This window comes from Sander vitreus, chromosome 20 (genome assembly GCF_031162955.1).
Source record: "Sander vitreus isolate 19-12246 chromosome 20, sanVit1, whole genome shotgun sequence".
In the NCBI taxonomy this organism is placed as follows: Eukaryota; Metazoa; Chordata; class Actinopteri; order Perciformes; family Percidae; genus Sander; species Sander vitreus.
The window spans coordinates 18,898,087-18,921,365 of record NC_135874.1 but is presented as its reverse complement, the minus strand read 5'-3'; the positions used below and the strand labels follow the sequence as shown (position 1 = coordinate 18,921,365).

The following is a 23,279-nucleotide window of genomic DNA, read 5'->3' as shown; positions in this document are numbered from 1 at the left end:
CATGCTAGCTGCACTGTTAGGCTGTTCTTAGGTACAGGGATGATTTGACCTAAAATCCATAATCACAATGACAAGTATGACATGATGATGTTTAGCAGGTATACTATTTACCATGTTTATCATCTTGGTTTGGTGTGTTAGCATGCTAACACTTGCTAATTATGAAAGTGGTAGGAGTGAACCACAACAAAAAGTTGCGGGCCAGACAGCTAAACAAAGAGCTGCAATCTGCAGATTCAGGTGACAATTCTCTGTAGGATGATTCCTAAAAACGAACCTTTACATTGTCATTTGATACCTTGTTATTATAAAAAAAAATATTGATTATAGCCACTTTGAGAGATAACCAAAGTTATTCATCCTGCATAAATTGCAATGCTAATGGCAATCATCAAATAGCTGTTAGTTGTGAATAGTTGAGATATTTCAGTCTGGACCTAAGTGGTGGATCAAACAACCGACCGACCGACCGACATCCCAGAGAGAGCCAAACCGCTTGCATGGATAAAAAAAAAGTGCATTAAAACCACTAATGATCACCTTCATATTTATGTTATATAAGCATGTCAGGCAATGTGCTCTTTGTCCTTATTGTCTCGACTGGCTAATGTCTGCAGAATGAGCCCCTAAGCTCCCATCAGACAGCACCTGGAGCGTCCATCCATGAAAAGAGGCCACAGATGGCGGCCCTCATGCTAACTGTTCACCACTGTAATTATACACACACACACACACACACACACACACACACACACACACACACACACACAGAGAGAGAGCTGTGTGTTACAGTGTAACCTGCTGGTGTCTACTGGGGCATCCCAGTTCTGGACAGTTCCTCTCGAGCTGGTACATGACAGACAACTGTCACTCAGGTCATCACAATGGCACTGTCCAGCTGAGATAATTCTCTGCCCTTTCCTTTAACTCATGCCCTGGCATTGAGTCATGGGCACATGTATTAAAATAGATTATCTGAGATGTAGACAGCGATGGTGATGCAGAAGGTTAAGCTACTGACTCCCCAGGTGGTACTGGCTCCCAATGTCCGTCAACAACATATTGTGTTGCTATATTGAGCATATAAATAGATAAGGGCAACAAAGTGGATGTGAGGATCAAGTAATGGTATCATCAGTATTGCCTCTCTGAAGACATTAAGTAACCCAGTGCAGTTAGGTGAAACAGCTCATTTTTTTAAAAAAAGCATGTGATATAGCAACTTGGTCGGAAGTTGATTTGTGGTGAGTGTACTGTGGATAATTGAGGAGCTATTAGGTTAACTGGCTAGGTTTAAATGCCATAACATCTGCAAAGACATACTGTCAGATGTCAGCTCCGGCAGAGCTGACATTTGCTTCTCTGGCAATTAGAAGGTTAGGTGAGGAGGACGGACGCTATGTTAATACCAGTTAAATGTTAGATTAATATACAACTTTAACAAACAGGGAGGTAATTAACAGCTTGGTCGATAATGATAGCTTCAAGCTTACAATACTCAAGGTGGGCAGACGGATTTGCCCAGCTCAGGATTAACTGGCTTTGTTTTGTTCTTGTACAATATAAGGCATGAAATGGATTTGACAAAGGCATAAATCAAACAGAAAAACATATTTAATAATACAAATATTTCATGCAGCATCATGTAAAGTCTAACATCATGCAATGTGGTATACAATTAGAACATTCTAAAGTGATGGAGCGCAGCATAAATGATCCTTAAGTAGAGTCTCTGTTTCAGTGTGACTCACTGTCTCATGGGTGCGTCGTAGAAAGCCCTGTTTTCCCGTCTCCCTGCATGGGAAGAATGTCTGTGATCCAGTATTGGAACAGTGAAACGACCGCAGTGGTTTCCTCTAAAAACACAAAGAGACAGAGAGCAACATTTCAGTTAAAGCTGACAACACAATACCAGAGGAGCAGTCAGTGTTTTCACCAAAGAAACTTAGTTGCCATTCTATTTTCAGCATAATAAATCAAAATCCCCAGCCAATGTTCAAATGTACATCTCTGCATGTAGACATTCAACCCATCTGTCTCCCACCCAAGATGGAATCTTTCTTTTACTTATTCTTGAAAAGTTAGAATTGAATTTAGTGAATCTATAAAATGAACAGTATAAAAGGGGAGCAGTCAAGCCAATGTCATTCATGAGAGGAACTCCAGGGTGCAGTAAAATATGTTCAAAGGAAATCTGCTTTAGACCTGCAGTCAACTGATTGCCACTGCAAGGGGAGATAGAGCGAGGAGAGCGTTAGTGAACTCACTTGAGGCACGCACACCTCTCCACAAGCACATGGATTAGCTCCAGCATGGCAGTGGGTTACATTAGAATACAGAATGCTGCTTTAACAAGGTTGGTGTTAATCAAAAATGTCAAATAATTTCAAATTGTCACGCTGCAGCGATTCATAAATGTCAAATACAGCAAGAATGCCAGTGTCTTTGCCTAAAATGCTAACATAGCAAAGGTCAGTAAAGTGAAGGAAAATCTTTATAAACTAGAAAGTTTCATTCACAAGGAATTCTGCTCTGATTCAATCTGGTGGTGGACTTGCTTTTAAAAACAGCAGCATTTAAAAATAGTAAATCGAAGCATGACTCATACAATGTGAGGTGGGTGGGAAGGGGGGGTTAGAAAAGCTTTTAGGCAGCTGTGGAGCAGGTGCATGGAGAGGATAGGCATAACTAAGGCAGGCTATATTGTGGGCTCTGCTCGCGAAATAGAAACTTTTTTTTCTACGTGGTGTTGTCTTGGCGACAGGGACAGGCCGAGGCAAGCAGCGCTTTATGGCCACCGATACGGCAGTGGCCTGAATCTCCTGGCTGGCCTCTCTCACTCTACCTCTCCCTCTATTTCTCAAACATATATACACTTGTGCGTGCGACAGCAGCAAAGTCCCTGCTGATCCTATTATGCAGCCAGCCAGCTAGCCAACCATGCAAACGCACAAACACATGCACAGGTGAAAACGTGTCGTGGGACTCATGAGTTGTTTTGACTTTTAAAAGAATAAAGGCAAGATGAGCAAGCTGAAACATGTTGGTTAACTCATAGTGGAGGTCACCTGTGTGTGAGGTGGAGGATGGACAGGGTCTGCTCTAGTTTTGCAAATTAAGGACAGGTACGTACAAGTAAAGGCTGATAAAGGCAAGTAAGGGCAGGCATACTAAGGCAAACAATAAATATCAATGGAAGGGCGCAACAAATAGAAGGCAAGCACAGACAGACAGAGGCATGTATTAACCTGCAGGGACAGGTCAATTAACTGCCTGAGGCAGATCCCAGCAAGAAGAGGCCAGTATGGACAGGGATGAATGCATGTAAAAAGCATGGAGCAGCATTAAAGCGTAACTCTCGCCAAAATGCAACCTAGGGTCTTTTTGTGAATGTACCCGAGTCAAACCTTCGTTTAAAAGCATATTTAGGACGGAATCGCCACTTTTAAGATTTACCGTATTGTCGTTTTTTGGTCAAATGGCCTTTTGAATGGGAGTGCTAGGGGCACTTTTATGCTAGCCTCAAAATAGCTATTTTTAAAACACTAAGAAGGCTCGACACAACATGAAACTTTGCTGAAGTATGACCAGGGTCTCTACACCTTAACGAAAGCAGTGACAACATTGTTTGTGTACCCAGAGTTTACTAAAAAGAAAGGTTTTGAGCAACTCACTGTAGCTCTTGTTCTTCCGGTCGCCGTCTATCGAGCCAGTCAAAAATAGTCGAGGGAGGAGAGTAAAGATGGAAAGCTCCAAAAGCTTAGTTCCATATAAATGCACGGATAATTTGTTGTTTTGTCGTTAGTGAAACACAATATTGACCTTGTAGTTGAAAAAGGAGCCTCATATAGGAATAACATTTCCTCCTACGGAGTCCGTTCATTTGCATTCAGAGATCGCCTATTTTTGACTAGGAAAATGGCGGATAGCGTAAACAACAACTGCTAACGTGAGTTGCTCAAAACCTTTTTTAGTAAACTCTGGGTACACAAACAATGTTGTCAATGCTTTCGTTAAGGTGTAGAGCCCTTAGTGATACTTCGAGCAAAGTTTCATGTTGTGTCGAGCCTTCTTAGTGTTTTAAAAATAGCTATTTTGAGGCTAGCATAAAAGTGCCTCTAGCACTCCCATTCAAAAGGCCATTTGACCGAAAGACGAGAATACGGTGAATCTTAAAAGTGGCGATTCTGTCCTAAATATGCTTTTAAACAAAAGTTTGACTCGGGTACATTCACAAAAAGACCCTAGGTTGCATTTTGGCGAGAGTTACACTTTAAGTACAAAGATCCCAACAATTTTCACGTGATGTAACCTTTCACGACTTTTATTAACTAACTCACTCAATTTTAACTGATTTAACTGACCTGCAGACATAGGAGAAGTGTTGTGGAGCTCCTCCAGTGCCTTTTCCAGTTTGTCTGTCTCCTGCTGCTGAACAAAGGCCTTGAGACTGTACAGCTGCTTCAGGACAGAGGTGGGATGGCATCTGCGGGTTATGCTGCTCAGAAGGTCATTCACTGTCCCAGACAGGAGGGGAAGCTTGTCTACATGCAACGAGGCTGGAGGAGCATGGCAGAAGTGAGAGGTGCTCTGTTAATTAAAGGCATTAACAACATAATTTAGTATTTGATCTAACATTAGACTAGTGTAATCCAACTGGAGCTCACAAAACCAGACATGTACCTTTAAAAAGTGCACCCACAGTTGTTTAATAATTTCATATCTTTACTTGTATAACCGTTGCCTCGGATACACTTAACTGGCTAGACTCTGTCTCATCACAATTGTTTACAAAGCCATTCTGGGTAAATCTCATGTCTGTGCAGTCTCGCCATTTATTATTAGTCTCGCTCATTTACAAGGCTGCTCTACCAGGTACCAAGGTCCCAGGAGTTTTCATGGCCTAATCTTCAGTACAGCAGGTTGGCTGAATTTTGTATTGTCATACTGCTGCAATCTTTTAATCTAACCTTTATTTAACCAGGAATAGAGTAAATGAGATTACAAGAGTGTCCTGTCTAAGACATAAAACATAACAATTCACAATGAAAATACATTATAAATTACAGGATCATAAAATATCAAAATATTTATCAATGTTCGTCAGAAGTTATCTACATCAGGGATCAAACAGATCAATCAGTCAAAAACATTTACAGCCAGATGTGCCTGCCTCCATGTCATTTAAAATGACTTTAAAAGCATCTAATGCGAAAGGTTCAGGCAATTTCGCAAATCATTCTGTCAACACAAGTGTTGATGGTAAATATAGTAGATTGAAGCAATAAATTCCTCAGTGCGTGCTATATTTAACGAGAAAACTGCATTTTCAGCTACAAAAACTGTTGCTCTTCCTGCACCCAGTGACGTGACAGATGGAACCAAGGAAGAACTACAGAACCAAGAAAGAACTACAGAACCAAGGTAGAACTACAGACTATTTCAGCTTGGATTTCGCCTCCTTGTTTTCTTCGCTTGTATTGCAACAGCAAAAATGACATCCCAAAATATAAGTGCAGAGGACACATTTTACAGTATTTCGGCTGACGCGGATATTCAGCCCTATATATACGGCCTGTGTGTGCGTTACGATGCATGAAAGTAGTCCTCACTTGGACAGAGGTGTGCTGGAGACCTCCTTTAGAATCCCAAAGATAAACTGGAAAAAACAACCAAGACCAGCAGGGCCAAGAGGGCAGATGACGAGTGAGTATTTTATTATTTTTGTCACGTAGTGCTACTGTAAGCTATTTTGTTGAGTTGCAAATTAACAAAATGCTGAGTGAATTTAAGTTGAGCTTTTATTTTGAAATGTAAAAAACGGAAGTAGTGAAGCTATAATGCGCTGCCAATATGAAAATAATAAAGAGTTGTTGCTGTCTTGGTTCACACTGGTTCAGCCTACGGAGCCTCTATGTTTTTATTTTATAATCTGCAAAAGTATAGGCAAAACTCATAACTCGCTACACTATGTTTTGGGTGGGCATCAGTAGCTCGTGCTTAATGCGTTCTTGACATGTAGGCTGTGCCGGCACGGCTCCGGGAGCAGGATACTCGGTCAGTTTGGCACACACTGAGAAATGTATTGCTTCAAATGAATACAATTACCTTCAACGCTGATTAGACATCCACAAAAAAGGTGGCAAATGTCCTTTAAACATGATTTAATTGTAACTTTTATAATAGCTGAAGCATTGCATAGCATTGCATTCTATACCCTGTAAAGCGACTTTGAGTTCGTGAAAAGCACTATATAAATTCAATTTATTATTATTATTATTATTGTAACATTTGTAATAGTGGGCTATCTTGGCTTAGTTTAATTTAAAATAAATGTTAAATAAATCAAAGCTGTTATTATTAGTCGGAGCTCAGATGTAGGTGTATCTGGCCACTAAAAAATGCTCACACACTAAGGTTTCTCTATCTAGTTTATTCTAATGGCACTGCAATTTTAGCTTTTACAATTCAATCCAATTACTGATGCTATGTTTTTGACTATTCTGTTTATTTCACATCACATCTCAAAAAAGCGCAGATGTGCTGTGGCAGAAGTGCAATGAATTCTGTCAAAAAACGTTTTTTATTAACACGTTTTCAGCATTTTGCTAAATTTAATTATGTGTTTGTAAATTACATCTGTGAAAGCCATCAGATGTGTGCACCAAATACCCAAATGAATCAGAAATCAAACTATTCCTTGGCAGGGTGTTACATTTCCAAATATTCACATTTAAGGAGCACAAGCTGTAGCAATGGCAACAAGATGAACAAGAGAATGTAAGAAACTAGCTGATCCAAAAAGGCAAGCGCCGCTATGCTCAATACTTACAATCTGACATATAGATTTCCATTGTTGTCCTGAGGAAGTCTGACACCTCGGCAGCTCTCTTCTCATTATCCTCCTCCTCCTCCTCCCCCTCCCCCCCATCCTTTTGGTATGTGAACTCCAGGGCAGCGGCCTGGGGCATCAGACCCATGGAGAGCAGTTTCTCTTTGTGCCGTTTCTTCTTCAGCTTCCTCTTCTTGTTCCTGTTAATGCGCTCTCCTCCCTCATCCACGGTGTTGTGCTCACTCACCGGTGCTGCTCCGTCTTTCCCAGAGTCTTGATGGAGGGTTAGTTTCCTTTTCCTTCTCCTCCTTTTTCTTTTATGCTCTACTTCCTCTTTATCTTGGTCTACTTCTTCGTTGCTATCATGGATGCGCTCCTCTGTGGGCAACAAGATCATAATCTCTTGATTAGTTTAAAAACATTGTTAAACTTAATTAATGCATTATTCTGCATATTAAGAGTATAGGTGTATAGTATGCAGCTCTACTTGCAAAATCAGAACAATAAATATTAGACTCTTGTGTTTACATTGTTCATAAAAACAGATTCTGTGTCACATATTGGAGGTGGGTGGGGATATGTCCAATAAAGTGACAGTGAAAATAAAGTTTACATGCACTGTACACTGTTTACCATGGCGCTTTGAGGTTCATCACTGGTTTTAAAGCCCCCACTCACCATTGTGAACTGTATGAACTTGTTGGGTGGCCTTCTCTGTCAACACGTAGACTGAAACATTGGCATATCCTCATATACAAGGCTATTTCAGGTCTACTTCCATCCTACCTTCTGACCTATTATATCAGTGTAAATAGTACCAGGACTTAAAACCTTCGTTCCCAGGATGTTTTCCTTCTGTCTGTTTCAAAGGTTAGAACTGAACTGGGGAAAAAGCGGTTTAAGTTTGCTGCTAACCCTCTACCTGGAAGGAGTTACAGAAATCCATGAAACTTAATGAGCTGGTCTCATTGGTCGCTTTTAAGAGGATGTTAATTGACTTGGAGGCAGACACATCAGGCTGTAGATGTTTTGTCTGATGTATTTACCGGTATGTTTGTTGTTGACTTTGAAATATTTGTGTTTGTGTGTATGTGTGGTTGTACTGCTGCCTGTCTTGGCCAGGACACGCTTGAAAAAGAGATTTTTAATCTCAATTAGGTCTTTTCCCCCTGGTTGAATAAAGGTTTAAAAAAAGAAGAAGAAGTGAGGGCTAAGTATAGGCTGTATAAAACTAGGGGCTAAGAGAGAGCAGGTTTCCCTCCAGCCAATCACTGCACCAGTGCAGATTCCACTAATTAGATACTTTTAGCTGATTGCATTCTAATCAGCACAATCAGCTGGTGTGGTTACTGATTGAAAAGAAAGCCTGCGGGATCTTGGCCTCACATGGAACAAACTTAAGACTAAAGGTGGTTAATATAAGTACAGAAGATGTTACGTGGTGTCTGGTGACAGAACAGCAGACAAAATCATCTATTCAGTCTTTTTTTAATTGTCTCTGTAATGATTATGTACACTGGATATACATCTCCCATTCTGCTTTTAACAATTTCTCTTATTTTAAATCCAGAACCTCTGAAGAAGGTTGACAGGGCCAACGCTGAGGTTCTGCATTAGCTTGTCTTTGCACACATTCCGCCTACTTTATGGAAATCATAATTAGAGCTCCTGCAGTTCTATTTCAGTTTTGATGTTAGATTTCTTTCACTTTCAGTTGGTTTCCAGGTTAAAAAAAATGGTATCAATGTCAAATCTCTCTTTTGTCTGGTATGTCTTAGTACTTAAATCTTATACGGAAAATGCTGCTCTTGCTGGCTGAGCAGCTAACCTCTCGACCTGGCTACACCTCCCTCTGCTTAACAACTCAAGAGGCATTGAGAGGTCAACAGCTCCCATCAAATTCTTAGTGACCCGTTCACACTAATGCAGTGGCAGTGCAACAACAACCAATACTGAAAAGCAATTCAAGAGAGAGCCACTGCTCAATTTAGTGTATCGCGGATTGTAGCGAAAGGCAAACAAAAGTCACATACAGGACATGTCTATATCAGAATCAATGAAGCAAAAGGGGAAATTAACTTGCTGTCATTTTGTCACTCATCTGATCGGCCATCTGGGCAGCACTGTACCGTTTGCTGCAGTCATGTGAGTGCACTGAGTCCCATCTTTTCCAGAGCATGTACAGATATGAAATAGTGAATTTCATTAATTCTGCCCTTTTGTGGTAGATTAAACATAAACCAAATCAATAAAACAACAATAGCTGAGCATAGAGGAACAGATAATTACTTCAAGCCCAAATGGACTTCCTCTGTCACACAGTGAGATAAAAAATAATTGAGGAAAAACACAAAAGATAGGGAGTACATATTATGTCTTGGTATGATAACTTAAAGACAGTGGTGCACACTTTGTTAGTCTAGAAAACCAGAATCCATCCATAAAAAGAATTGACTGAACCCTACAGCAGCACATAATTATGGAAGCAGCTTTCAGATGACTTATGTTTCCATATCTTACTGTCTAAGACTATGAATTCAGACTGCACTGGAATAGTGTAAACACAATGCGGAGATATATCTGGTAATTTAAAACAACCACAGAGGTTGTCTTATTCACTCTTAATACATTAATCCTCATTACTATATCACATCAACTAGTTATTGTTGTACTGTTCCTATTTTATTATATTGATGCCCAAGCTGACCTTAAACAGGACTTTGGATTGCAATTTCCATCAGGGCTCAGAGCCCGCTAAATCAAAAACGAGTTCAATTAAGGCGCTGTTTGGCAGACGAGTGCAATTAATCAAAGTTAACCCTCATTTATGGTGGGCTGCGCTGCCTCGGCCAACAAATCTCATCTATTTCATTGATGTACAGCAGAAGCCTGTCAGGTGGATTGAGGTCTGCATTAAGGAAGATGATGCGTACAGACACAAGTGTAATGAGCCAGGACTCTTATTACAGTCTGCTCATTCCACCGGTTCATGACAAGAGAAGTGCAGATGGAGCACTGACAAAATAAAGTCTTTGAATGTTGCTTATCAACTGCAGCGTGATATAAGTTGTATAAGTTTACTCAATAGACAGATCAAAGTGAAAAACACCCAGGCTCAAACACCATCTGTGCTGCATTCAAGTTTTCCTCAGTTCAGAAACACACTTACCATTGTTTGTTTCCCTCGAGTGGCAGAGGCAATCAAGACTAGTGACTTTAATACTTGACAGAGCCAACCTGGATTGACTCAATGCACTAAATCTCTCCTAGCTTTATGGTGCATAGCACAAGTCCATGAATGTAAGATTATGGTTGTCTTACCAGCCGGGTCCTCAGCACTATTTATGCTTTCTAACTGGGAGAGTGTGACAGATTTCTCTGAATCTGTCTTGTAGTCTGCAGGAGGAGGTAGGACCGTGTACATCCGCCTGCCCTGATTGGCTGCACTCTGTGTTGTCCCTGCATCTCCTGAGACAGACATTGCAAATAAAATGAAGTTATAAACTCCAATGGTCAGCAGGAGGGTGGTAGCAATTCTGCATGTTTGATGTGTTGGTATGTGAATGTGTGTATTATAAAAGTACTTTTGTAAGCAGCGAGGTAAACTGTTGTACTGAATATGATCTCACCAATGGCAGTGTCCTGTTGAGAGGCTTTTCTTTTCACATAGTTTTTTTTGGATAAGGCATCTACAATGCGTGGTGGGCAGGGTTCCTTCTCCAGTTTGGGAGCTGCAGGGTAAAGCCTCTGGAGTACTTTTGATTTAAATACTTAATGACACAAGAAAAAGGACAAAAACAGAGATACCACTACCTGTTAATCTGATACATTGTAATTGTCAAATATTATACTATTAATCTTAAACCTCATGCCAAAATCTAACATTTTAACAATGCAAATGAAATATAGTGTGGGCTACATACTTGTGATCAAATGTATTTTAGATTTAGAACAAATGATGAAGTCAAAGCACGAACCAGCTTGAGCACAACCTTAAAATTGGTGCTGCTTGATGGGCCGTGTGCATAGTTAATGCTATACTACTACTACTACTAGTACTAATAATAATAATAATAATAATACTATGGTGAAGATTTACGTCGTAACGTTTAAAACGCGTTACTGATGACCAGAAACCAAGTTTAATCTGAACGCGAAATTGAAAGGTTCTCGTATACATTTAGCGTAATCTGCTGTTGAAACTTTACAATGACGGTACATCGGTGTCGGAGCGCAGTGTGAAAACTGACTGAACGTTACCTATAATCCAACAGTAGAACACGTGCATTTGTTTACAATATAGCTACAACCCACAGAACGCGAGACTAAAGGCTGCTAGCTACGTTAGCTAGCTAACTTTAGATGCATACAACAGTTTTTGTACGAGATGAATATTGTTGTCGACGCAGCTGGTAATGCTCACCTTCTTTCCTATGTGCCATATCAACATATAAATCTGCGTAGAGGCGAAGAAGACGGAGACTTCAGTGTAACATGTGGCTATAGCTAATATGCTAGCAAACTAGCGGAGTTAGCTAGCTAACCAGCCTGCTAGCTTTTAAAATTAGCTCGCTTCATAACAGAGGTTTAACACATCAGTGAAATGATTGAGCTATGTAACGTTCCGTGTTAAAATAGCTTAAGGAATAGCTAGAGCTAACTAACTATACTTAAACAATACTAAAAAACAAGTCAGCTACGCTCATCAAAGTGCAATAACGCTCGGACTCCTCTGCATTCTCCCCACAAGGCACAGACCGCCTGGTAACACTGACTGCATAGTAACCTCGCTTGGTCTAGTCGCGCCGATTCACATTCAAACTAATGTCAATTTAATGTAATCTTAGTTGTCAGAAAGGCTAAGTACCATGTACATAAACCATCAAAATATTGTTTTAATCTGTAGAATCCATTCTTCTAATCGGCATATAAAGCAGCCTTGTTCGGTTTATATACAGAATATCATAGCATTCTTTGGAACTGCTCGTCCACTGTGTATTTGAAGAAAAACACATAGTACGTCTAACATTACATTTTACTGAGGCAAATTGCTTCTGTGATATTAAATGAAAGGCGAATAAAATGTGACTCAGTGTACTTCGAGAATGATCTTAAATCCCTCGCATGCGTGTCTCCCTGCCAAAACAATCAAGTCCAATTTGTTTAGGTTTATATAGACAGTTTATATTGCCAACTTTCTTTCATGAATTGTGATGAGTGCGATGCATCAGACTAGCTAGAGCTCCCCATGTGTTTGAATCCTGTAATAACAGCGGTTTGGGGCGTGCGCACACTGAGCCAGCTGTAGGACGGGGTGGAAGCGAGATGAGAATACTAAGTAGGCACCTCATGGCTCAGCATCAGCACCGGGCTGAGTTAGGATTTGCGCACCCTCCAAACTTGGCTTGGGACCTCAGCATGTGAACGGGCTTTGCAGGAGGAGGATCCACCTAGGATGTCAGCTCTGAAGAAGGTAAAGCCCCCCTCTCTCTAATTAATCATTGATAACATATTTAACTCCAAGAATATAACATATGCAGGATTCAAACATTGTATTTAATCATTTCACAGTAAATGAGAAGGTTCATGCAATTGTGAAAATTGGGTGTGTTTAAGCCGTTTGGTTGCACAATTGTCTTAATTGGGCATGGTAATCAGACTTTTGGACTTTTGGCTTTTTTTAATTTATAAAATTGTAATGCCCTTCCATAGTTATTTAAACTATATTAATACCAAAAAGAAATCAAATGTATTATGCCAGATATCACAATAAACAAAATATGATGATTTTTTCGCATCACTCCTCTGATCTGCCTCACGAATGTCATTCTTGCACTTACATTAATCCCAGAGGAGGAGGCTTGGATGAGGAACATTTCAGGCAGAAAAAAAGCCCTCTTAGTACAAGGCTAACTTCTCAAATGGATGTTATGTCAGTTTGTCACGTTGAACTGTATACCATGTCGACTGTAGTCTCTGTGGGCGTATGAGCTTCACTGAATATATATCTGACAGAGCCCAAACCCAGCGCTGGTAATCTTCAATGAGAGTGGGGCTCCATACAGCTTAATGAAAGAAGGCATCGGATGAGCAGTAGGTTTAGTAAGAATCAAGGAACTACACAGACCTGTGTAAACATGTTACATAATGCCTTGCAGTAAACAAGGCATTGAACAGCATATGCACTATTCCCACCAGCCTTCTGATTTATCAAGTAGTGAGATTTGTACTCCTGGGAATGGGCGATTACTGGTATAGGAATCAAGCCTCTTCTGTTGTTGGGGATATTGCAAGATTTGAAAAAGTTAGCCGCCTGTTTGTGTAAAAAGCTTGTCATCGCTGTCAGTTGTACACTGACACATTGTGTTGTTTAAGATTCATTGCAGTTGCAAGTATTGATGTCTCAGCTCCAATTGATTCCCATGATTGAGCGACACAAAAAGAAAGGAAGTAGTATAGAATGCCTGCTTCAGCACTGCTGCCGAATCCACCACAAATCCACAGTACTCAGCACGCACTGTGAGTGACAAAGTGCTGGCTGCCAGCACTCACGTAGTCAGACATTATAATCACAGAAGTGCTAAAAATAGGAGACCATATTCATTGCAATGCTTTAGAAGTTCAGTGGAGTTATTGCTGTTTGCCCTCGCAGCTAGAAGTTTTACCAAGATGCTCCTGGATGTTGTACTCCTACCCTGCTCAATAATACAAAAAAGTCTTTATTTTTAGAAAGTAGTGGTCAGCAAGCCTTTCTTCAATGACACACAGCTGCTTGGGTGAAACATTGATGTGCAAGTGATTGACGTTTTTTTCACTCCCCAGTCTCTGAAACTAAGGGTGCACTGCACAGCAGTTCATTCATACACGGAAATGGCATTTTCTGCCATAGTAACAAGCATGTTTTAGTGTCCAATGTTCATTTATTATGCAGGTGGCGAGAAGTGCTATAGAGCAGTGGTAGTGGCAGCAAGCAGTCAGTAGCAAACATAATTACTTTTAACCAATAAGGAGGGTAATTGACAGTATCTTTGTGTGTGAGGATGTGTGTGTATTGCCTTGGTGTGCCTGTGTAATATGCATATGTAGCTTGTGTATACCGAAGAGAGAGGAGAACCTGTGGATGAACAGGTGGCAGGTGAAAAATACATGTCACCTCTGTAAGTCCTTATGTGACTGAAAAATAAATTACTTTTCACTTACCAGCTTTAGGGGGGGCTCCACCTTTCACCTCATCCACATCACTCCCTCGGCTTTAAACCAGACTTTTAATGAAAGCCTGATGATTCATGCAAGAAATCTTTACTCATTCTACCAGCCAATATCTTAACTTAAAAAGAAGAGAGTGTACAAAGAATAAAGGACAAAATTATCTAATTGGACACCATTTCCCCCTCAGAAGCACTTTGGAATTGAAGGCAGCTCGTTTCAGGATAGTTCCAACGCTGCTGTCAAATTGCTTGCATGCAAACATACGTGCCCACACACACAGACACTCGCAGAGTTTTCAATGGGAAGCTTGTGTGAACTCTGCCTACTTGGCAGTGACATGATAAGGCTCTCATAATCTTTTTGAAGATGCATAGAAAACTTGAAATGCTACATTTATGTGTGTGGTGATGTCATTTTTGGTCTATGGGGGAGAGCAGCAGCGGTGAATGTAGACAAGTCCGACTAAAAGTACATGTTCAAACATTCAGCAGGCTCTTTTCTTATTCATCCACTCAACGTGACCGATGTGTTTCGGCTTTCTCACTTCATGTCCTACTCTTCTTATCCTTCTTCTCTCTTATTTTTATCTTATCTTTACTTTCTCTTACCTGCACATGCATCTTATTCACCTTATTTCTTCTGTCTCTGTTTTATGTCTCTATTCATGCCCCTCCTCTGCCCCCCACATAGTTTGGCTTCCGGAGAGGGATGCAGAGGGAATGTAGGGGATGGATGGGACTGAGATTTATAAATCTAATAATGCACTAGAGCCAAGTTTGTGTACTGTACAGTATGTGATTTTTTGTTTGCGTATCTTTGTATACCTGTGCACCAACACTACACAGTTAATCACCTTTATGCTGGGGTGAACACAGATCGTCCAGGCAGGTGGGTGTCATTGCACATTCTCCCAGTGTTATTGTTACTGCAGTAGCTGCCACATAGCCTTAAGTCAGATGGGACTCATTACAAGGTCCATTAGCAAGCTGGTATGCTATCTGTAACCTTTCCTCTCTTTTCTAATTGTCATAAATACAGACAGTTTAATCCCAGTTCGTAATATCATCATTTATAATGATTTTACCAGACTGCCTTTGTCAGCCAGATGAGTACATTTTCATCATAACAGCAGCTGTCTTTGATAGTTGGAACAGCAGAGAAAGGACTGTCTCTTGTCAGCTGTATGCCTTTGAAACTCTTTGACTGGAAACAAAAGTAAATCATTTTATGGTCTTAAATGAATTATAAATGTGTCCCTTAAGGCCCACTGTCAAAATGTGAAATTTGATACTAATGCAAGTGAGAAACCCCGTCCACTCCAAGTGTACTTGAGGTCTGCCTGAGGATTACCGTTGGCGAAAGGCCTAGCTCTTTTACAACCAAGTCTGTACCAGATCCTTTAAACCGAGCATCAACTTGAATATATTGGCAGCCCAATCTAGCAAAGGACATCAAGACAGCAGATTTCTTGATTGGGACAGGTCTAAGAGATTTGATTAAGCTCCAGAGAATTACTTAGTGCTTTAATCGCTTCAATGGGGTCTAGTTGCTTAACATTAATGGCAATTTTTCTTCTAGAATTCCCTTGTTGCTTTTGTTCAATGACATGAATACAGAAATCAGCGGACATGGATGTATGCTGGTGTTGCTATGATTACTGTGCACCTACGTTTTGGAGAGCTTACCATTGGCCATTTCCACTATCTCCCTCCAATCTTTGGCATATGCACTTATGGCATTATGAATCGGAATTAATGTAGACTATCTATTAATGCGTCATGCTAGCATTCTAGGTAAAAGCTTTGACCTCCGTCCAACCCATAGAAATATATAAAGATGGACGCCGTCTCCACTTCCTCCCAATATACAAAAATGAAGCCAAAACTATCCTGGATACAGGCGCTGCCATGTTGCGCTGGTCATCATCTTGGCTGCTTGTAATTTAGAGCCAGAGTTTGCGCAGTAGTGATTGGGGTTGGAGCAGCGGTATCGAGGTCCCACCCTTACACCCGCCTGACTCAATCGCTAGTCAATCACAGCTTTCAATGATGATGTTACACCCCGTTTTTATAGAATCAAATAACAAATTGAATCTAAAAATGAACACTTTAACATACATCAGTGTGCTAAGAATGATCTAAAATGACAGAAACCATCTTTAGGAAAAATGTATTTGAAGTGTGTTTTGATTTTGATGTTCCATCTGCTTAAATGCGGAGGGTGCAGGGTTTATGGCCTATACTTCAGCCAGCCACAAGGGGGCGATCAAGACGTTTTGGCTTCACTTTTTGGGAGCTGTAATGTTGTCATATACAGTCTATTGCTGCGTTTCATTTACCTCGGAAGTTGGAGGCTGGAACTGGGAATGATGTCACACCGTTTACTGCGTTCCAGTAGCAAGTCAGAAAACTATTATATTTAACATGGCGGGAGGACATAGCCATTGCTAGCAATACCAGTTGATAACAACGCATTATGCGGTATTTTTGCGTGTACAAACACCGTAGCAAGTTGGAATTTCCAAGATCCCAGTTCAACTGGAACGCACCATATGGTCCAACCCTGCAAACAAGTCCCTGCACTTTCCAGATGCACCACTTGTCTCCATGCATGAACATCTGGAGGAGATCTCAGCTTCCCATTTTCCCTTTCATCTACATGCCTAGCCATGTCTCTGGTGGTGCATATTCTAAATACGTGAAGTGAAGCAAAGGTCAACGTGTTTTAGTACAGATGTTTACTAAAATGTACCAAATGCGTAGTAAAGTGGTATCTCTGAGACTGAGTGTGCCATAAAGTTCACATGTCATATTGATGTTGTTCCTATGACGGTGGAGGGTATTGAATGCTGGATGCAATGAAGGCTACACATTTTAGAAAGATTCATTTGCACGCAAAGCTTTGTAGAACTTACAGTTGTGATTTGTTACTGACAGGGTTAGAGAGGCGTCAATTTTTGAGGCGCTATGTGGTATTGTACTATTTGACTGCATTATATTGAAAGGTGCTTCTAATATTTTGTCCACTTCTGTGTGTTGTGTCTCTTTAGCTTTTGCTGGAGTGAGTGGTTACAGTGCAAACCTTATCTTCTGCTCCATCGGCACACCACTACATTTGATAGCTTGCCTGGGTAAGAAGGGAGCAGGCAGCGCTTAAGGCTAACAGTGGAGTGACTCCACTTCCCGTCCGTCCTCTCAGATCTCCATTAGCTTACCAAGAGTTGCACTTTGGTTTTCAGGGGCAGGCGCCAAGATATCCTATTATACACTTCCACTTGTGATAATTGCCTGTACCCAGCAGTAATAGTGTGGGGAGATAAGTAGTGAGCCTGGATGTCTGTGCGCGTTTGTGTTTTCTGTGGCCAGTATGTAGACAGGTATTTGCTTTGTGACCATCCTGAAACAGCACTAGGACAAGAGCGGTTCCTGTTGAGCACTCTCAGCCATGGTCAAACTAGGCTGCTTTACCCAGAGCCTTATTTTATGTGCAGAGCCATTGAATAAACCTGGTGTTTTGGAGCCTGACTTGTTTGGAAGCATTTACATCGAAGTCTAGTACAACCAGGTTGACAGGGTTCACACACATCACCGCGGTCACCACTGGGAGAAGAATAAGAAGCTCAACAACAAGAAACTAATTTACTTGAACCTTTTAATGTCGTAACTTTTCTTTTATGAGCATCAGGTTGTGCATAAGTTCAATCAGAGAGGCTATTTCTGATCCTCACTCTCCAGTCTGATGAGGCAGGCTCCATCAAACAGTAGATAAAAACAATCTCCCAGACAAATGGACTAGTCGGGGGGGAAAGTAATCTGTACTTTTGTATCTGGGGTCATTTTCAGAGCGCTATCAGAGAGAAAAGTTTTCTCATGGTGTCTCAAATGGTGTGTGATTCACCTGAGTCGGCCCATTTGATTGTTCATCTCAGTTAATGAGCATGCATTTGGTTGTTCCTCTATTCTTCTGCTTCTGTCTCAACAGTCTTTGTGTTTGTCTGTTGAGTGCTCTTATACTGTAAAGTATGTCTCTGTGAATAGAGCCATGTAGCTAAATGCCTGCTTTGTACATGTAACTATATTGGAACCAACAATCAAAAAGTTGTAGATTATTCTCAGAAAAAAAGCATCCTAGTATAGAATAACTTAAATGGATGCAGTAGTAGTGAATTTCCATGTGTTACTCGCTACTTTAGGCGTGAGCCTCAGCTATCTCATTTTTATTTGATAAGTTGTTCTAGAAGTGGCGGAAGTTGATGCTATAGTAGACATAAGGTGTATATATATAAATTATGTTGATAGATTATATCATATCTTGGAAATCAGGGAATCCAGTCTTGTAGCATTCTTGAACAAATATGCTTAAAATACAGAAATTAAAAAGTAAATATTCCTTTATCAGCATTTGCTTAATTGTATAGCCTGCTTGATGACCAAAATAGTGTCGTTTACTCTATACTATTATCTGCTATTATCTTTTGCATTTCCAAGAGAAATGTAACAGGTTGACAATATGTAAAGTTACTGGAAACACCTACTTTAGGAGCGTTTTAATGATCCACTATGTCGCCACTGAATCCTTTTTCCCACAGCCTCAGGCTACAAGAGAATGGCAACCAGTCCTATTAGAAGAGCATGATGGTAAACTGCTGCAACGTTGCCAAATGGAGCCTTATATTAACTCGCTGACTTAATGGGGTTTGAAGACTTATTGACAAGATTGGGACTCTAGTCCTCAGGGCACTGATTTGAATTGTCTTTGAGGATTTATTTTTTTCTTTTGATGAATATCTATTGACTATGACAAAAACTGCAAAACTGTTAAATTAACTGATTTATTGGGTGATGAAAATTGATTAGATTTTAATATAATCAAGGTTATATTTTTCATGTATGGCTGGTCTAAAAAAAAAAAAATTAGACTAGCCATAAACTGTGATTTGAATGAAACCAACTATCCAAATCTATGAATAATGTTCGAAAAACAATCTGTGCAAATACCCAAACAATACAATGTTTTTGTATTTCCTGTTGTCCCAGTTGTGTGTCCATGGTATTGTCCTGGTGTGTCTTGTAAAACAGGGTGACATAAATCCTCTCTTGTGCTCATCCCAAGATAAGCTAAAAAAGACAAACAAATGGATGCCCAACACATTTTCTCATGTGAAATTAGAAGCCTTGCCTCCAGACTCCAATCCTTTTAAAGCGTAAATGAGAGGCAACTGACAGCTCTGTGTGTCTGAAACACTAAAGAATGTCCCTGACAGTTCGTTTTCCACACTCCTCCAGTACAAGTCTGCCAACCGGCCAGATAGTCAGCATCAATTATAACTACATCATGCAGCTGTGTGAGTCATTACAAACCAATCATTGCATCTCTGGTCTCTGCAGAGACCGTACAAACAGATTTGTCACGTACGTGTGATTTAAGAACATTTGTGGCATTCATATATCGGCAACTTATACATTTCAGTATAGCTGTTTCTCTCACTCCAACAGCTGCTTCAGAATCTCCATGCAGGTCTCTGTCCACTATCATCCTATGTTGCACCTACAGTTTAACATCACATACTGTAGGCTATAATGACCCCTATATCTCTGTGATTGTTACTCTCCCTTGACCGCATCCCATATTACTCATGAACCGCTTTGCTTTAGAAAAAAGTCAAAACAGTCCTCTTTAAGTCTGTCTGTAAGAGTACAGATCTGCTTTAATGATACTGTGCTGACATCTGTTCTAGTGATATATTCCAGGTAATTGTTTTAGGTCTTCTAATACCACTACTGGCACTGCAACACGTTATTATCTGATTATCTATCTTGTTTTCACTCTTTAGTATTATTTTTGTGAATGAAACTTGCCCACTCACGTAGCAGAACACACAGCTCTATATGGCAATTTTAAGGGCATTGATCATGAACTCGCACCTCCTTATGAACAGGCGTTTTGCATCAAGCTGAAACTAGCGATTTACGACTAGTTTGTCCAACTAAGACAGTTTGTGACTCTGATTTGGAGTTATAGTGATTTGTCTTAAAACCTCACAGAAAACAGAATCTATAAGAGAGATTTAGGATACAATAATATTCTTGCATGAGCCCCAATGACTGAGCAATCAAGCAAATCTACCATGGAATGGCACCATAATAAGGTGTTTTAAATAGAAGTAAAGGTCCTGAGTTTACAAGTCCATCATGAGCTGAGTTGACTAGATTATAAGGACAGATGCAGTGTTTGTATTAATGCAGGATTACCTCTCCTCTTGATACGTTGATGATAAAGTAGAATATGAGACTGTATGACAAGAGTCTACTTGAGGCCCTCCTCCTGAATGAATGATGTAGTGGGGTTGGTATATCTTTGAATATCCCCCAGAGACAAGCCATTAGAGTTCATTTCTATTTTTTATTCCTGGTCTTCTCTCTCTTTTCAAGAGGTAACTTTTATGTATGCTCCTCTCTTTAATTAAAAGGGACACTTATCTGATTGGTCTTGTTCATTCTCAGAGAGAAATAAAATCACTGAGCGACAGAAGAGCCTGACATAACCACCATGTGCAAATGCAAAGGAATGTTAACACTATCACGAGGAACAAAGTGGAGAAAAAGAAGAGGACAACCGTCTATATTACGAAAGTCATTTTGCACAATAATGTGCCTGCCAGTCAGAGACAAGGACAACGAAGTAATGTTAGCTCCTGCCGAGCCACCTCTGCATCTCCTTCTTTGTTTTGGTTCCCTGGAAATTCTGTGCCTTGTGAACACCAATAATGATATTCAGCGTCACAGCAATGCTGTCACAAAACTGCCATCATACAGGGAAATGAAAAAAGGATACTATTCAAAACCTTCACTTACAGAAGACATGGTAGCAAAATATTAGCAGCTGAGATACAACTTAGGATCGATTACATTTTTAGTTAACTCCTCACAGAGAAGATTGGAAGCATGCATTGTTGAGTATGACCACCTTGTACTTGTGAAAGGTGCAATAATTGGCTGTTGTATTTGCTGCTACAACTTCCTGGCATGTGAAGCTGCTGATAGAGCAGAGAAAGCTTCTTAAATTGGCCCGTTGATGTGACCACACCAGATCGACTGATAACATTGCCAACCTTTCTCCCATCTCAATCCAGTGTTGTTGTTTTTTACATCGCTGTGCTGTTCCGTCCCAATGGATTCTAAGCGTATCATATTCTCCTTCACACTCCATTCAACCCACCTTTGACTGTTTTTCAGTTTGAATCAATCAGAGATACACGGTTGAAAATGAACCTTCAGCACACATATCCACACCGGGACCATCATTTAGTGCTCCACTGCTCAGATCACGGTGCAGAAGAAAGGTCCTAGATAAATATGGGAGCAGCTCCTTTTGATGCAAATGGTGTGAGAAATGGGGTGTATCTTGCTACTCTGTAATTGTGGGTTGCAGCATGGCTCAGTGCTTTTCCTCTGAGCTCCACCTTGGTTATCTGCTTTGAGCTGCAGTGATATTAACATCTTTCACTCTCTTCCTCCCTCTTTCTCCCTCTCTCTCTCCCCCCTCCTTTGTTGTTTCTTGGAAGGTGTTGCCAGGCATACTGAAGAAGCACTGCTGTATCTTACCAGACAGGAACACAGGTAAGGGCCAAACAGATGTCCCCTCTCCAGTAAGCACACCTGTCACACACAGTGCAGAGACAGAAGGAGAGAGCCAGTCAGTCAGCCAGTCAGTGGGAGTAATGAGTGGGTGGTGATGCCAGGGGATGGATGCTCAGTGGATGGGTCCCATTTGTCTGTCTACCTGTTGTTGTTTTTTTTGTTTTTTTACAATTTGGCCACAAACTGATCCCTTTATCATTGCGATTCCTAATGTTACCGCTAGCAAAATTAACATTTAAGATCACATGGGGTTCTCTGTGTGGCGTAATTTTCTCTACTTACATGTCAGAGTGAGGGAAAGATTTGGGGGCAGTTGTTGCGAACGTGTGATGATGACAGGCTTCTTCACATCATTGCAGGTTTGAAGAGGTTGCTGATGAAATTGAAGAGCAGGGGGATATACTCAGGTACCTGGCTATAGTCCTCACAATAATGACTTCTTCTACTACTACTATTTTCTGTGCGTTTACTTTTGGGGCGACTTAACCTCTCTTACCTCTGGACTGCAATGAGATTGCATGCTCATGGGCTCGCACACCATCCATCCCACTAACAAATCCTCACAAATGATGATCCAACGCTTAACGGCTATGTAGTGGTTTGCTCATTTGTCAGACTCATGGCCTTTTTGTCATCTTCGTAATAACTGCCGACTGTAGTGAACTTGGTTCTCAGTTTTGCACTTTGTTGCTGCAAACAGTACAAGACCGATGTCTTTCTTTTGAATGTTGTATTTCTCAGATGCATGATTAGAAAACTAACTGCATACCCATCTCAGGTGTGAGACACATGCTGAAGAGTAAAATCAAAGGCACAGCAACCTTGGCGATAGAGAGAGACTTGGAAAATTGTTATGAGTTTCAGGTGTTGGAACTTGGAACTTTGAGTTGCAAGTGATAACTGTTAGGGCATCTCGCAGCCTGAAATCATTGTTTGATGGGGCATATACTGTAGGCAAGATCATGTGCACTTAAGCAGATAAGGAACCGGTAAATCATCAGTTTTATTGTTATTTTGAGCATAAAAGTTCTGTAAGCCAGACCTGGGCCAAATTTTAATCCAATCCACTCTATTCGTCACTCTATTTAAAGGGTGCCAGATGGGTGGGGCTTGCAGTTATGGAACAATCCTCTTTTTGTGCCACGCAAATTTAATCAATTATAGAAAAGTATATGAAGAGATTAACAAATGTTAGCTCAAGATTTTGTGACTCAACTTTCTCAGCAGGACGAGCTGCTGTGTGTTTAGTTGAGGTGTCGGGCAATTGCTGCATGAATATGGAAAACCCAAGGGTGCACCTCTCGACTGGTCTTAGAACAAGGTGATCTGGCAGAGTGGACACTTATTAAAATAACCTTATAATAACCTTATGAATATGGATGTGTGAAGCTCTGAAATGTTTCCAGGGATATTTGAGCAGACACTGGTCCAGGATAGAGAGCTGCTTGTAGTCTTAGGTCATGTTTGTGTGTGTGTATTAATGTATAGGCTACATTGTTTGCATTTGAATGTAGACTTGACTGCACTTGCTTACATATTCCATTTCTTTTTTTACAAAATGTTGCTTCTCCCTGAAAATTTCCTTATTCTGATAGATT

General features: G+C 40.5%; 1 protein-coding gene and 1 long non-coding RNA gene across 2 annotated transcripts; one reads left to right on the top strand and one right to left on the bottom strand.

Moving 5' to 3' along the window:
- Positions 1-1,596: 1,596 nt before the first annotated feature.
- Positions 1,597-11,595, bottom strand: erich1 (glutamate rich 1). Its single transcript, XM_078278374.1, has 6 exons — positions 11,256-11,595; positions 10,462-10,602; positions 10,154-10,300; positions 6,833-7,210; positions 4,365-4,559; positions 1,597-1,856 (listed from the first exon to the last, which is right to left on the bottom strand). Exons 1-6 carry the CDS (start codon positions 11,272-11,274, stop codon positions 1,756-1,758), a joined length of 981 nt encoding a protein of 326 aa, XP_078134500.1. The 5' UTR covers positions 11,275-11,595; the 3' UTR covers positions 1,597-1,755.
- A 112-nt stretch (positions 11,596-11,707) lies between these two features.
- On the top strand, positions 11,708-22,088 carry LOC144535752 (uncharacterized). The gene is made up of 3 exons (XR_013503690.1): positions 11,708-12,305; positions 21,606-21,660; positions 22,041-22,088. It is a non-coding gene; the product is annotated as an uncharacterized LOC144535752 (long non-coding RNA).
- The last annotated feature ends 1,191 nt before the right edge of the window (positions 22,089-23,279 follow it).